This window comes from Cetorhinus maximus, unplaced genomic scaffold, assembly GCF_964194155.1.
Source record: "Cetorhinus maximus unplaced genomic scaffold, sCetMax3.hap1.1 HAP1_SCAFFOLD_567, whole genome shotgun sequence".
Classification (NCBI taxonomy): Eukaryota; Metazoa; Chordata; class Chondrichthyes; order Lamniformes; family Cetorhinidae; genus Cetorhinus; species Cetorhinus maximus.
Window position 1 is genome coordinate 174972 of NW_027596509.1, and position 15788 is coordinate 190759.

General features: G+C 47.9%; 1 protein-coding gene across 2 annotated transcripts in view; it reads right to left on the bottom strand.

Annotated features, from left to right (window-relative positions):
* Positions 1–337: 337 nt before the first annotated feature.
* Positions 338–15788, bottom strand: part of LOC144674143 (uncharacterized) — a 52974-nt gene continuing 37523 nt past the window's right edge. Inside the window, exons 15-16 of one of the 2 annotated variants that reach the window (XM_078535636.1) lie at positions 5600–5698; positions 338–2322 (exon numbers count right to left, since the gene is read on the bottom strand). In XM_078535636.1, the coding sequence (XP_078391762.1) occupies positions 2071–2322; positions 5600–5698 (351 nt within the window). In that variant the 3' untranslated portion in view covers positions 338–2070. The remainder of the gene's footprint in view (positions 2323–5599; positions 5699–15788) is intronic. The other variant, XM_078535637.1, reaches the window with a different exon arrangement.

Sequence of the window (15788 nt, forward strand, 5' to 3'; positions counted from 1 at the left end):
CAAGTTTGGCGAGTTTTTGCAGTGGACTATCGGGAAGCCCACCTTCGTGCACAGAGCGACTCTTAATGGAATAAACGCTCAGAGTAAACATTCGAAAGCTAAAATTGAGGAGAACGTGGGGCTGCCCTGGCTGGAATGAGCTAAGATGGGCTGAACAGCCTTCCTCACTTTCATGTATTTTATCATCTCACAACACAAAGGACAACTGCGCAAGCTGCTTCCGCATAGCCAGCTGGTCACTGTTTATATAACTTATCAGCAATCATTCAACAGAACCAGCAAATATTTAACCGTGAACAGCATAAGCACCAATCATCAAACCAACATGTTCAGCTCTAGTCTGCTTTATTTTGTGAGTTCACTCATTTCAATATCGTGCCATCACACATACATGGCACCAATGTCAAGTAATAACCCACTAATTCCGCATTCTTGCCGCTGGTTTATATAAAGCCCAGTCACAGCTCCCGCACCATGTTAGGATCCTGGTCCTTGAGCAGGTCTGCCTAAGGGGTGCTGCTTCCTCATGAACCGTTTCCAACTCAGCCCAGCCCATGAAGCCCAGGTGTGACTCATGCTGATTCTCAGGTCACATCATCGTTCAGCAGCAGAAACGCACACCAGGCAGCACTGCAGCTCCCCAGCGCGGGTGGCGAGGGTGAGACGGGGGGGCGGGAGAGACCTGCTCCTTCGCTGCTGACAGCTCATCTCAGATCTGCTTTCATCCTGTTGTGTGCCTCCCAGTGCCGGGCTTGCTGAAATGCAGCTACAGCTGATAAAACCACTGTTGCTAGTTTCCAGGCAATCAACACTGTGGAGCGAAGAAGGGTTTTTGAACCTTGCTTTGGAGATGGAGATTTCTTATCATTAGGCGGGATAATTACAGTAAAGCTGATGCTCTGGCCAGGTTTGAAGCTGAGGCTACACTGCACTCTAATCACTGGATTAGATCCCTCACTCAGATCCTCCACAGTGTCGAGGTGTGTTTAAGTTTGGTCGGAGGAAAGATTTGCAGGGCCATGGGGGAAGGTCGGGGGAGTGGGGCTAGATGCGTTTCTCCTGCAGAAAGCCAGCATGGAAACAATGGGCCGAATGGCCTCCTTCTGTGCTGTGGCCATTCTACGGTCAGATGGCAGCTAGTTTGTATTTATTTCTCACAATTTCTGACACAAGCCCAGTTATTTGCGAAGCGATGTTACTCCAGAGAGCATTGACAATGAGTGACTACTTGTGGTTGAAGGACTGTGGTGCAAAGGGGTTATCACTACATCGTGGGCTTTGATTGTAAACTCTTGAAGCAATTTAACATGGTCAGGGGGAAGGTGACTGCAAATGGTAAAGTGCATTCAGAATGCCTCTCTATCTTGCCTGACCTGGTACGATCATTAAACCTCCGAAGTGCTGAGCTGCTGTACTGGGGGGTTGTGGAGTTGCCACTCACAGCTCTGGCTACCTCCTTCCTCTAGGCTTGAGCAGATCCCTATGGAATCCTGCCCTAAACACTAATAAAATATCTTTACCATTCCTGGGATGACCTAAAGCCTTTCACACCCAGTTAGAAAATGGAGGCACTGTTGCCGGGCAGGAAAGCGTGGCAACCTTTTCACATACAGGAACGTCCAGGTAAACGATCGGATGATCTGCATTTTACGGCGATTTTGGTTGAGGGATGAATATTGGACAGGGCCCTGGGAGGACCTCCTATTCAAACAGCGTCTGGGATCACTTATCTCCTCCCAAGAGGGCAGAAGGGGCTTTAGTTTAGTATCAAAGTGCGGAGCAAATAACCTAACAATGATATCAAATAAAATATTATTAGAAAAATCAGATATTGGAAACACCAGAGATGGAATTGAATCGCTGAATTTTATGGAAGATATCAGGGAATTTCGAAAGTCAGAATATCTTTTCCTTATGTCTTATAAACTCTGGGAACTGCCTGTGTTGCTTGAAGGAAGTGTTGAGCTTTGTTCTCAGCTTCAGTGGATCTTTTCCCAATGTGGTGAGAGCCATGGTACAGGAGATGGAGGGGCAGGGAGGTGGCCTGATATTCCGCTCTGCGCCCAGTGCTTACGGCATCCTCTTGTCCATACAGGCTGCGTCGTACACGGCGTCGCAGAACGCGATGTAGTTGACGTCGTCCCGGTTGCCGATTGTCACGCGGAATCGGTGGCACAGGACGCGGGTCTCCTGGATGCTCAGCAGGGTTTCCAGGTCCAGCTCTGCCAGCACACGGTGGAACTGCGACTGCGTGACACTGCCGATGTTCAGCCGGTCGTAGTCCTCGAACAGGGGGAAGAGCTGGAGTTGGTCCCTCCTCACCTGCCAACCAGAAACAATTCTTTTTCACTCGCGTCCCGGGCCGACATTTTCCAGAGTCTGTACGGCCGGCGAAAATTGTGCCCGCAACTCGGGTCGGACATATGCCCGGAGGGGTCATCACGTGAATCCCTGCTTCCGACTGCCCCACCTGGCCAAATAGCTTCCTCCGCACACCACCCCACCACCCTCACCCATCTCCAACATTTTAATGATTCACAAAGTGTTCAAAGGTGATGAGGGGAACACAATTCCCAACCCTATGATTTTTCTCCTGTGTCTCTTGCAGCAGGAGCCCTCCAGAAATGAACCCCAGTGCCTGGTTTCTTTTACGGTCGCCTTATTAAACTGCAGAAGAAACATAGGAACAGGAGTAGGCCACTCAGCCCCTCAAGTCTGTCCTGCCAGTCTATTTGACCATCTATCCATCTGCTTTGACTCCGTAACTTTTAACAATGTCAGAGATTTCTATCAATCTCAGTTTTGAAATTTTTAATTGACCCCCCCGCCCCCCCCCCGCCCCCGCCACCGCCTCAATAATCTTTTGGGGGAGAGTTCCAGATTTCCACTATCCATTTTGCAAAGAAATGCTTCCTGACATCACCCCTGAACGGCCCAGCTCTGATTTGAAGGTTTGCCCACTCGATCCAACCTCTTGCAACTTAAGAAATGGTCCCTCTTTATTTATCCTGAAGACAGGTCTTGTGGCACAGTGGGTAGTGTTCCTGTCTCTGAGCCTGAGTCCCACGCCAGGACTTGATGGCTGAGGAAGGTGTGTTCATAATGTGGCCAAGCGGGTTGAGCATCAACCTACAAATCCTAGCAACGCACGCCAGTGACAGGCAGTAAGAGTGGGAGAGGTTCCTGGTCAGCCATGTGATGGAAAGGACGTTGGAACTTCTACCATCACTATCCATGGCTCCAGACTACAAGGTGCATGTAAATATTGCCATGGCAACTCGGAATCCTTGGGGGCCAGTTGGCTGGACGGCTGGTGTGGATCAGATTGGAGCCAACAGCATTGGGTTCCATCCTCATTCTGGCTGGAGAGGATTTGGGACTTGCTTTCTTGCCCTACTCATGGTGGGTCTGTGGGTCTGACCTGCCTTTGGGTAGAGAACTGAAGAAGATTTACCCTATCATCTCTTTTAATGGTCTTAAAATCTACAAATAGGTCACCCATTAATCTTATATACTCAAGGAAATACAAGTCTAACCTGTTCAATCTACCCTCACAATTTAGCCCTTTTATCCCGGGTGCAATGTTGGTGAATCTATGCTGCACCCGCTCCCCATGTCGATATATCCTTCCTGAGGTGCGGTGCCTAGGATGGAACACAGGCACCAGATGAAGCCAAAGCAGAGTTTTATCAAACGGTAACTTGCTGTATCTGACCAGGAGTAGAAGGTGTGGAGCAGAGGGTTAGGGAGAAATTCTGTTTTCTGGAGCCAGTTCATGAGAACACTGAAAAAACCAGGTTGGCTGAATTCCTGTGTGGGTTATCTTATGGGTGGTATCAGCAGCTAGGGAAACTCAAATGGTTAAGAAAGCGGTAGAGTCCGTAAATGATCAATAATTGTGGCTGGATATTTCCCTCGGGTTTCTGAATCCCTTTGGTGGTCTCAGTTGTGGGTCTGAAACCCGCAGTGTGCGGGAAGAAGTCACTCTTTTCCCTGGTCTGGCCAATTCTTGATGCTGGAGGCCTCCAGTTTGAACACAGCAGCGGGTGGACGAGAGGCCACTTCAAAATGGAGAGGGGGGTGGTGGGGTTTGGGGAAATGACTCCACCGGGGGGGGGAGGGTCCTGCAGCTGCTCCTGCGCCCAGGCAGGTAGGCAGGGGGGGAAGGCCTCCAGGCCAGCCTGGAGTGCTGGGCCCTGCCCAACTGCCACCTAAACTGACCCCCCAGCGCCTGGAGGCGGACAAAAAAAATCCCACTTGGCCTCCTTTAATGGGCCTCAATAAGCCGTCAATTAGTTTGTTTGGCTCCCACCATCCTGCCTCTGGGGAAATGGCTTGTGGGGGTGGAGAGGGGGGCGGTATCGAGTCAGGGAACTGGCGGTGATATTTTTAGCCCCTGCTTAGCTCAGTTCCTGCCCCCACCTGGGACTAAAAATCAAGCCCTGTGCCTTTCCTTATTGGTGCTGGTGAGGGTGGCGGGGAGGAGAGGTGAGGGGGGATGATGAATCTTAACCAGAGCTCTGGAAAATCGATGGGGTACATCATCATTTTTATCACCGTAAATAATCTGTTTGTTATGCGACGAGATGAGTCACTAGCGGTGGAGGGGATATTGGCCTGTCTGTAAACTAAGGACAGAACATTCTGGAAATAGTTCAACAGCGTTTGAAAGAGAGTGATAGGCCGGATGTTTCTCCCTGTAGAGTGTGAGGGATGCTCTTTTTCCAGATACTACAGGAAAGACAAGGGTAGTAGATGCTTTACATTGGTCAGCAGGTCCATTAGCCACTCCCTGCATTTCCTGGGCCTCTCGAAATGGGTAGCTCAAGGTTTACATGTTCGAATGTTATCTAATGTTTCCCGGTCCCTTCACCCTATTTTGCTCAGTATGATCAAGGGCTACTCGCTCCCAGTGGCTCTGGGTCATTCACCGGCACCTTCTCCCCCTCTTAGACCAAAGGGCCTGAGAGGACCCCCATCGTGAGTTTTCTTTCACTTTTTACCAAGGAGTCGGAGGGCCTTCGATCCGTGAGGGCCTTCTCCAACAGCAGCCTGAATGAGCCTGGTGGCCAGACCTATACAGCTACCTATACCTGACCTGCAATTCAGCCTTTCCCCACAACAGGAGTAAGATTGGGAATATCCACTGGAACCACCCGGAGATTGTGAATCCTACTTCATGTCATTCCAGGGTGGATGCAGCTCACTCACTCTTTCATTTCTTTCTTGGGATGTGAGCAACACTGTTTATTGCCAACAATAAGGGTCTGAGAGCTTTAGGAACCAACCATGTAGTGTGGGACTGAAGTCACGGGTCGGCGAGACTGGGTAGGGGTGGCTGGTTTCTCCCTGAAGGGCAAACTTGTTGGATTTTCAGGACAATCTGAAAGATTCCACGTCATTTTTCCTGGTGCCGACCCACAAATTTTAACAGATTTACTGAGGCTCTATTGAATCCAACTATGCATCTTGTTGTGCTGGGATTTGAACTCATGGCCTCTGCGCTGCTAGTCCAGTCCCACTACCACCTGCATACTCTACTCTCCATACCTCCGCTACCGTTAAGTGACCATTATCAAATTCCTCATGATGTACTTACCCTTTCTGCCAGTCTAGCCATGGCCTTCTGGTAAACAGTGACCTCCTCTGTAGACAGCATGTTCAGGGTCCAGTCTGGAGGTGGCTTGTACTGGGTTACCTATAGGGTGGGAGCATCAGTGAACAGAGATTCCTAATGTATTCAAAGCACTGACCAAATACCAAAGTAATACCAAAGTACTGACCGTACTCAACTAGCCTATGCTTGCAAAACTCAGAAAATAGTGTCCAACATCCGATATGATTCTGATTGGACAGCACTTACTCAACAATCCTGATTGCGCCAAGAACTGAGCTGACAACCAATTTAAGATTATCAGTTGGGCTCACAGTGTGGCTCACTTACACGTGCTTGAAGCTACGTACACTCACACACAGGGCCCTGTCAATTGCAAACAGGGAGAACATGCCCACACATTGAGCCTTTTCCAACTAAACAAAAGGCTGGCTCATTTGCCATGGCAATGTCTTGGCCAATCAGAGTTGACCTGCCTGGTTTGAATTTAAACAAAAGCTTGGCAGTTAATGATTCCCTAGTGCATTCTCCATGGCAAAGCATCTACCAAGCAGAATCTACTTGCCAACCAATTAGCACCCACGTCTCATGCAGTATAAATTGTTGCTCTCTTTGAGATTTGGCATTCTGTCCTGATGAGTGCAAGATGAAAAGCTTTGACAGCATGTCTCTTTTATTCAGCACTGTACTACAAAGCAACTGCATTTTATTATGCTTTAAAAATGCTACATAAATATAAGTTGTTGTTGTTAAATGTTTATAAGCTATTTTAGGGCTCAATTTAATGTTGCCTCCTAATCTTTTCTTGTAATGTCTCTCTGCCTTCCATATTAATATTTTCAATTCACTCCTATACTTTCCATAACCTTCTTTGTTATTATTAATGGAGCCTGAAAATGCTCCTGCTATCTGTCATGATCTTCTTTGACGGTTTTATTTTAACTTCTATTTCCTTTGTCACCTAGGGTACATTAGTTGTGGATATTCAGCCTTTTCCCTTTATAGGAATGTGCCCAGCTTCTACCTGAACTATCTCTTCCCTGAATGACCTCTATCTTCCTGTGCTGAGACTCTTCATTTAATTGAAATTTACTTTTCCCCAGATTACCATTTTTACCTTCAATATTTTCTGGCCTCTTTCCATTGTTACTCTAAATCAAATGTTTCCAGTTCCAACAAAAGGTCCTCACCCTGAAACATTGGGTTGCATTTTCATGGAGTCAGGCTCTCTTTGTACAACCGTGCAGTGAGATATAGCTCACAATAAGATGTATTTCAATAAAGTTAACGTTTTCTTCACCTTAGCAGACTCTGTAAATATTCTGCGCTAGTACAAGACCAAGAAAATGATCGTTCCAAGGGCCTTTACATGCAGTGTGGGAGTCACAAATTTATGGAGCAGACATAAATGGTCTTGAAGGGGGAACAAATGTCATGATTTGAAATGTCAGCCCTTTAAAAACAAAAAGATAAACTGGCTGAAGTTGTCAGTTAGAATTAAAGAAATGCTAGTTGCTGGATCACTTTGATTGACAGGCCATCTGGTGTAAGTTAGAAAAAAAGTTACCATCTGATGCTGCAGTTTCAATAGAGTTCATTGTTGACATTTCCCGAGGGCTGTTGTTCCAGCTGAGGTTATTATGATTGCTTGGCTGAATTTTAAAAGCTACAAAAGCACTTGTCTCAGCTGAGGGTGTGGAGACGGGTCGGGGAGATGATGAGTTCACATTTTGATTGCAGTTTAAATAGTTTATTAAAGGATTAGCTCTCTTTGATGTGGTTACTAAATAGAAGTTTGTTTTTATAACAGATTGAACATGAGGGGATTTAAAATCTTTAAATGGGCTTCATGAATCAGAGGTTTTTTTGTGCATCAAGAAGGTATGAGCGAGAGCTCTATTTGATTAATAAGGAGGGAAAAATTAGAGTATGAGAAAAAGCTATTTAGAAATATAAAGGCAGATAGTAAGAATTTCAATAGCTACTTAAAAATGAGTTAACAAAGTGAGCATTGGTCCTACAGAAAGTAAATCTGTGAATTAATAATGGAAAATAAGGAGACGGCAGATGAATTTCATAGGTATTTTGCTTTGGTCTTCACTATAAAGGATGCTTCCCAGAAAAAGCTGTAAATCAGGAAATGGAAGGGAGGGAGGAACTCAAGAAAATTATAATCACCAGGGAAGTGGTACTGAGCAAACTGTTGGAGCTGAGGGCTGACAAGACCCTGGATCCTGATGAGTTTCATTCTAGGGTCTTAATAGAAGTGGCTAGTGAGATAGTTGATGCATTGGTTTTAATTTTCCAAAATTCCCTAGATTCGGGGAAGGTCCCATTAGATTGGAAAATAGCAAAGGTAACTTCTTTATTCAGAAAGGGAGGGAGACAGAAAGCAGGAAACTACAGGTGAGATAGCTTAACATCTGTCTTAGGGAAAATGTTAGAAGCTATTATTAAAGGCCTTATAATAGGGCACCTTGAAAAATTCAGGGTAATCAGGCAGAGTCAACATGGTTTTGTGAAAGGGAAATCATGTTTAACCAATTTATTGGAGTTCTTTGAAAAAGTAACACGTGCTGTGGATAAAGGGGAACCGATGGATATACTGTACTTAGATATACAGAAGGCATTTGATAAGGTGCCACATCAAAGGTTATTGCAGAAAATAAAAACTCATAGTGTAGGGGGTAACATGTTGGCATGGATAGAACATTGGCTAGCTAACAGGAAACAGACAGTAGGCATAAATGGGTCATTTTCTGGTTGGCAAGGCATAACGAGTATTGTGCCACAGGGATCAGTGCTGGAGCCTCAACATTTTACAATCTATATAAATGACTTGGATGAAGGGACTGAAGATAAGGCTGCTAAATTTGCTGATGATACAAAGATAGGTAGGAAAGTAAGTTGTGAAGAGGACATAAGGAGGCTACAAAGTGACATAGTTAAGTGAGTGGGCAAAGATCTGGCAAATGGGGTATAATGTGGGAAAATGTGAAATTGTCCATTTTTATCTGAATGGTGAGAGGTTGCAGAGCTCTGAGATTCAGAGGGATCTGGCCGTCCTAGTGCATGAATCACAAAGGTTAGCATGCAGGTACAGCAAGTAATTAGGAAAGTTGAGGGGAATTGAATACAAAAGTAGGGAGGTTATGCTTCAGTTGTACAGGGCATTGGTGAGGCCACATCTGGAGTACTGTGTACAGTATTGGTCTCCTTATTTAAGGAAAGATGAGACTGCATTGGAAGCAGTTCAGCAAAGGTTTACTAGACTAATACCTGTAATGGCCAGGTTGTCTTATGAGGAAAGGTCGGACAGGCTAGGCTTGTATCTGTTGGAGTTTAGAAGGGTAAGAGGTGACTTGATTGAAACATATAAGATCCTGAGGGGTCTTGACACAATGAATATGGTGAATGAAAGGTGTTCCTTCTTTTGGGAGAATATAGGACTAGGGGTCATTGTTTAAAAATAAGGGGTCGCCCATTTAAGACAGAGATGAGGAGAAACTTTTTCTCTCAGTGGGTAGTGAGTCTTTGGAGCTCCCTTCCTCAAAAGGCAGTGGAAGCAGAGCCTTTGGATATTTTTAAGACAGAAGTAGCTAGATTCTTGATAAGCAAGGGGGTGAAAGGTTATCGGAGGTAGGCCGGAATGTGGAGTTGAGGCTACATTCAGATCAGCCATGATCTTGTTGAATGACAGAGCAGGCTTGAGGGGCTGAGTGGCCTACTCCTGCTCCGAGTTTGTATGCTCGTATTGTCAGAAGTTTAATTCTTTTTTCATCTCCACATGGCTCCTGAGGTCTGTGCATTGTGGAGGCTGGGTGAGTGACTATGGAGGTGGCAGGGGGATATGAGGCAGCATGTATGTTGCATGGGGGGCATGGAGGGGGTCATGGGGGCATGAGGGGGCATGGGGATGGGTGAAGGGCATGAGTTGGCATGGAAGTGGCACGGGGAGTGGGTGGGGGGGAATGAAGGAGAGTGGGGAGGGAAACAACTGGGGCCAAGTCCCAGCTAACCAAGGTGGGCCTTCTGACCATCCCACCCTGGCACTCACCTGCCCCGTGGCTGCCTATGATCTGCTTCCAGGGTTGGAGGACAATTCAGCAGATTCAGGGTTATTTCCTTCTTTGGTGGACAGGAAACGTGCTGATTGAAAAAGTTCCTCTTTACACACATCAGAAAGGTCCCTCCTTCACACCACCCTTAATACTATGCTTTTCAAAGTCAATATTAGGATAACTAAAGTCTCTTAATGTTACTACTCTATATTTGATGCACGCCTTTGCAATCTGCCGCTAAATTTGCAGCTAGATTTGTTGACAAATTTGTTTGTTTATCTTCTCACTCATTACTGTTCTATTAAAAACTCCCAACAATTAAACAGCTCCCCCTCTATTCCTTAATTCAAGCCAAATAGATTCAGTCTGGGTGCCAGCGAGCAAGACCATCCCGTTTAGCGCTGTAACATGGGTGGAATCTTGTGCCCTCCCTCATGAAAAGTTTCTAGGCGGGGGGCATTTAATCAGGGAGGAGCATGGCAGACAGGGACCCTGTCACCTTCCGCCTATCCACCCCCTTGCCACCATCCCCACCCCGATTAATTCCATGGCGGGAAGGCTCATTGGCGGGTCTTCCCACCCTGCCACTAATTGAGGCAACTAATGCCCACTTAAGGCTCTCACCTCACTGCTGCGGTATTAACTTGGCGTGTTTGCTTGTGGGGTCCCGGGGCTGGGCTGGGTGGGGGGAGGGGGTCAGTTCCCTCGTTCAAAGGTACTGAGCGCCTGATCAAGAGACCCAGCATCTGGGAGCCAGCTGAGAGTCACCCGCCATCATCCACCTGCTCCTTGGGTTCCTCCTCAATCCGAGAACTCGGGTGGGTGCAGTACCAACGTTAACCACCGCCTCCATAGTGGGGCTGTTGCTCACAGAAGAGCTGCCGGCCTCTGATTGGCCGGTAGCTCTCGGCGGGCAGGACTTTCAATTTCCAGGGTCCTTGATCCCAGGGGATGACCCACCGCTGGCCAGTTAAGTGCCTGAGCGGCACGAGATATGGCGGGCCTTCCTGAAAAGAGGCGACACAGGGGTCTCGCCATCTTTCCCCCGTCACCTCCTCAAAATTCCGGCCATCATCCATCCTTTTTTCTCCTTCTCCATCGTTCCTAAATACTCAGTAACTAGGAATATTAGGAACCCATTCCTGACTTTGAGTCATCTCTGTTAATGCAACTACTCCATAACCCCATGTGACAAATTGCGCCCACAGTTCACCAGTCTTATTAGTTACTCCATGGACAGTGACGCATGTACAATTTAATACCTCTTTGTCAATTTTGTTATTTTCCTTACTCTGGACCCTGCAATTTTTCGCATGTTTGCTGTTTATAACTCTCTGTCCTCTGATCTTATCGCTGCTTCTTTCTGCTATTTTCTAGTTTCCTCTCCCTAACAAATTAACTGTAACTTTCCTCAACATCGGTCCTGGCTCTGCTGAACGTTTTATATGAAGAGGTCACTTGAAAACAAATATCTAAAAATCTAACCTTAAAAAATGCTTAAAGAACGCACAAAAACAACCGGCCAACGCTATCTAATGGGACGGCCTATCTTACACCAATGGCATTGGTCTGAGCTGCTACATTTGCATTGATTCAATGCATATAACACAAAAGTAGGATTACTTCCAGTGTTCAAAGCAGTTCACAAAGGATGGCCTGAGGGCTCTCCTATTCTGGAGGCCCAGCCAGTCTCCATCCACCAATGCCCTCCTCTGCCTGATCCAACATGTTCTCACACTGAACAACTTTGCCTTTAAGTTCACTCACATCCTCCAGGTAAAAGGTGTTGTTGTGCGAACCTTAATGGGTCCTCGCCATACCTGCGTTATTTTTGTGAGATATGTGGAACATTCTATGTTCCCCCTTGTCCTCACTTTTCACCCCATCAGTCTCCGCATTCACAGAATCATCCTCTGCCATTTCCGCCAACTCCAGCATGATGCCACCACCAAACACATCTTCCCTTCAACCCCCCTGTTGGCATTCCGTAGGGACCGTTCCCTCCGGGACACCCTGGTCCACTCCTCCAGCAGCCCCTACACCTCAACCCCCTCCCACGGCATCTTCCCATGCAATCGCAGAAGGTGCAACACCTGCCCCTTTACTTCCCCCCCTCCTCACTGTCCAAGGGCCCAAACACTCCTTTCAGGTGAAGCAGCATTTCACTTGCACTTCCCTCAATTTAGTCTACTCCATTCGCTGCTCCCAATGCGGTTTCCTCTACATTGGAGAGACCAAACGCTGACTGGGTGACCACTTTGTGGAACACCTTCAGTCTGTCCGCAAGCATGACCCAGACCTCCCTGTCGCTTGCCATTTTAACACTCCACCCTGCTCTCATGCCCACATGTCCCTCCTTGGCCTGCTGCAATGTTCCAGTGAAGCCCAATGCAAACTGGAGGAACAGCACCTCATCTTCCAACTAGGCACTTTACAGCCTTCCGGACTTAACATTGAGTTCAACAACTTCAGACCATGAACTCTCTCCTCCATCCCCACCCCCTTTCCGATCCCCCTTTTTTCAGTATTTATTTTTTAATTTTTATATATATATATTTTTATTTTCCCACCTATTTCTATTATTAATTTTATAATTTATTTCCATCCATTGTTTTATCCCGAGCTTTTAGCCCATTTTGATCTTTTCTCCCACACTGTCCCCTCCCCCCACCCCACCCCCACCAGGGCCATCTATCACTTGCTCATCCTGCTTTCTAACCTTAATGTCACCATTAGAACTTCCTTTATCCAGTATCACCACCATCAACACCCCTTCCCCCTTTTGTTTATGACGTCTTTTGCAATCTCTCCTTTGCCTCCACCTATCGCTGGCCTTCTATCCAGCTTCACCTGTCCCACCCCCTTAAATAATATATATTTCACCACATTTCTACTTCTCTTTAGTTCTGAAGGAGAGTCATACAGACTCAAAACGTTAACTCTTTCTCTTCACATATGCTGTCAGACCTGCTGAGTTTTTCCAGCAATTTTTATTTTTGATTCTATGTTCTGATCCTGCTCAGGTTCCCTCTCCCAGGTTCCCTCTCCCAGCTGCTCCTCTCCCAGCTGCTCCTCTCCCAGCTGCTCGTCTCCCAGGTTCCCTCTCCCAGCTGCTCCTCTCCCAGGTTCCCTCTCCCAGCTGCTCCTCTCCCAGCTGCTCCTCTCCCAGCTGCTCCTCTCCCAGGTTCCCACTCCCAGCTGCTCCTCTCCCAGGTTCCCTCTCCCAGCTGCTCCTCTCCCAGTTGCTCTTCTCCCAGCTGCTCCTCTCCCAGCTGCTCCTCTCCCAGGTTCCCTCTCTCAGCTGCTCCTCTCCCAGCTGCTTCTCTCCCAGCTGCTCCTCTCCCAGGTTCCCTCTCTCAGCTGCTCCTCTCCCAGGTTCCCTCTCCCAGCTGCTCCTCTCCCAGGTTCCCTCTCCCAGCTGCTCTTCTCCCAGGTTCCCTCTCCCAGCTGCTCCTCTCCCAGGTTCCCTCTCCCAGGAGCTCCTCTCCCAGCTGCTTCTCTCCCAGGTTCCCTCTCCCAGCTGCTCCTCTCCCAGCTGCTCCTCTCCCAGGTTCCCTCTCCCAGGTTCCCTCTCCCAGCTGCTCCTCTCCCAGCTGCTCCCTCTCCCAGGAGCTCCTCACCCAGCTGCTCCTCTCCCAGGTGCTCCTCTCCCAGGTTCCCTCTCCCAGCTGCTCCTCTCCCAGATGCTCCTCTCCCAGCTGCTCCTCTCCCAGGTGCTCCTCTCCCAGGTTCCCTCTCCCAGCTGCTCCTTTCCCAGGTGCCCCCCCTCCCAGCTCTTTTTCCAAAGCATTGATGACTCTATTGGTCCCATTTCTCGCTCCTTCCTTGAATTGCAAAATTTTAATCAACCCCTTTCCTTCCAACTTCCACACTTCTCCCACCATCACACGGTCCATCTCCAACTCTTCTCTTCCTTTCCCCGACTTTGCTATCTCCATTCTTGGGGATAGGCTATCGACCAATACTTACTACAACCCCTACTACACCCCCAAATCCCATCTTCAGTAAGGACTCAATTCCATTCTCCCCATTTCTCAGTCTCCATTGCATCCATTCTGATGATGCTACATTCTGCACCACTGCTTCTGGTGCATTGTTTTTTGCCTTAACCATGGTTGACTCTATCCATTCTATTTCCATCACTTCTGCCCTCACCTCTCCTATCCCTTCCAAAATCGCAATAGAGGGCAGGACGTGCCCCTCGTAGGGGGCGAAGTTAAAGTGCGGGCGATCGGCGCCCCCAATCGGGGGGGGGCGCGCCACCATTTTACGTGGGCGGGCCAATTAAGGCCCGCCCAGCGTGACATTTGCGCAGAAGCGCTATGTGCCCCCTGTGCGGGCGGGGGGGTAATCCCTAAACCCGAGGGTGCGCTGTTTCACACATGCACACGATAGAGAGCACTCATCTCCCTGAGGCTAAGTGCAGCCTCAGGAAGATCGGCTCTACTGTCAAAAGTATTAAAAATAGAAAACAAAATTCACCTGACATGTCCCCTCATGTGACACTGTCACATGAGTTGGGACATGTCCATAATTTTTTTTAAAAAGCTTTAATTAAATTTTTTAAAACCCTAGATGAAACCTCATCCCGCCCATGGATGAGGTTTCATACTTTTTCTAGTCCCCGCCAGGTCTCCTGGCCTGCCCGCTAACCTTAAGGTTGGACGGGCAGGTCCATTAATTAGTTGAATTACTCTGTCGATGGCCTCAATTGGCCATTGACCGGTCGGCGGACGCACAGCTGATTTTGCTGAGCCCCCGCCTACCGGAAAATTTAAACGGAGCGCGGTGACATCGAGAGTTCCGCCCCTCACTGGAGAGGAAGCCCGCCCTTGGGAGCTGCCGGCCAATCCGATTGGCTCGGGGGTGGGCGAGAAGGTAGAGGGGTGGGCACCTGACCTATTTTAGATGCCCCCCCCACCCCCTCAGCCTCAACTTTCAATTAGGCATTTTCCAGCCTTCCATGAGTTGGACAATTTCTGATCAAACCCCTGGTTTTTTGGACAGTGGTTGTTGTTGCTGTTGTTCTCATTTCCACCTCCTCTGGACCCATCTTCTGTTTCCTAACATGTCCCATTATTGTCTCCTTCTAGCTTGTACCATCATCCCTTTGTCCTTTAATCTCCCCTATCTTCCAACCTATCACAGGCCTTCACCTCCCTCACTTTCCCTGCCTCTGCACGAGCTTAAAAACCTGTTACATCTCTAATTTTTTTCCGGTTCTGATGAAAGGCCATCGAACTGAAACGTTAACTCTGTTTCTCGCCCCAGAGATACTGCCAGACTTGCTGAGCACTTCCAGCATTTTCTGATTTAATTCCATAATGGAAAGGGTACATTCTGGGTTTGCTGTAGCGTAAGAAGCCTTGCCCATTGGTAACATCCATGAGGAACTCACTGGCAGGTTTGCCCTGGGCTTTTCATCACGCTGGCAATTTCCTGATGTGGATGACTCGGTGGGTGAGGCCTAGAGCAGGCTTCACAAACTGGGCAAATCACTCCTGGTGCGTCAGCAGCTATTCCCCTTTGAAGGAGTGATTGCCAGACCAGAGTCTGTCATCTGCCATCAATGCATGTGAATATAGACCCATGTGATCTCACACACGCACCCAGACACACAGTCACACACATGTATATAAACATACACACACACACACACACAGTCACACACACGTATATAAACACACACACACACACACACACACACACTCACGCAGCCACACACACACACACAGATACACACACAGCCGTACACACAGACATTCACACACACACACACGTATATAAACACACACACACACACACACACACACAGGCACACACACGTATATAAACATACATACACACACACACACACACAGATACACACGCAGCCATACACACAGACATTCACACACACACACAGCACACACTCACACAGCCACACACACACACACACACACACACACAGACACGCACGCAGCCATACATACACACATTCACACACACACACACAGGCATACACACACAGCCATACACAGGCACACACAGGCACAACAGACAGACAGACAGACACACACACACACACACACACACATACACTCAGCCATACACATACACACACACAGCCACAC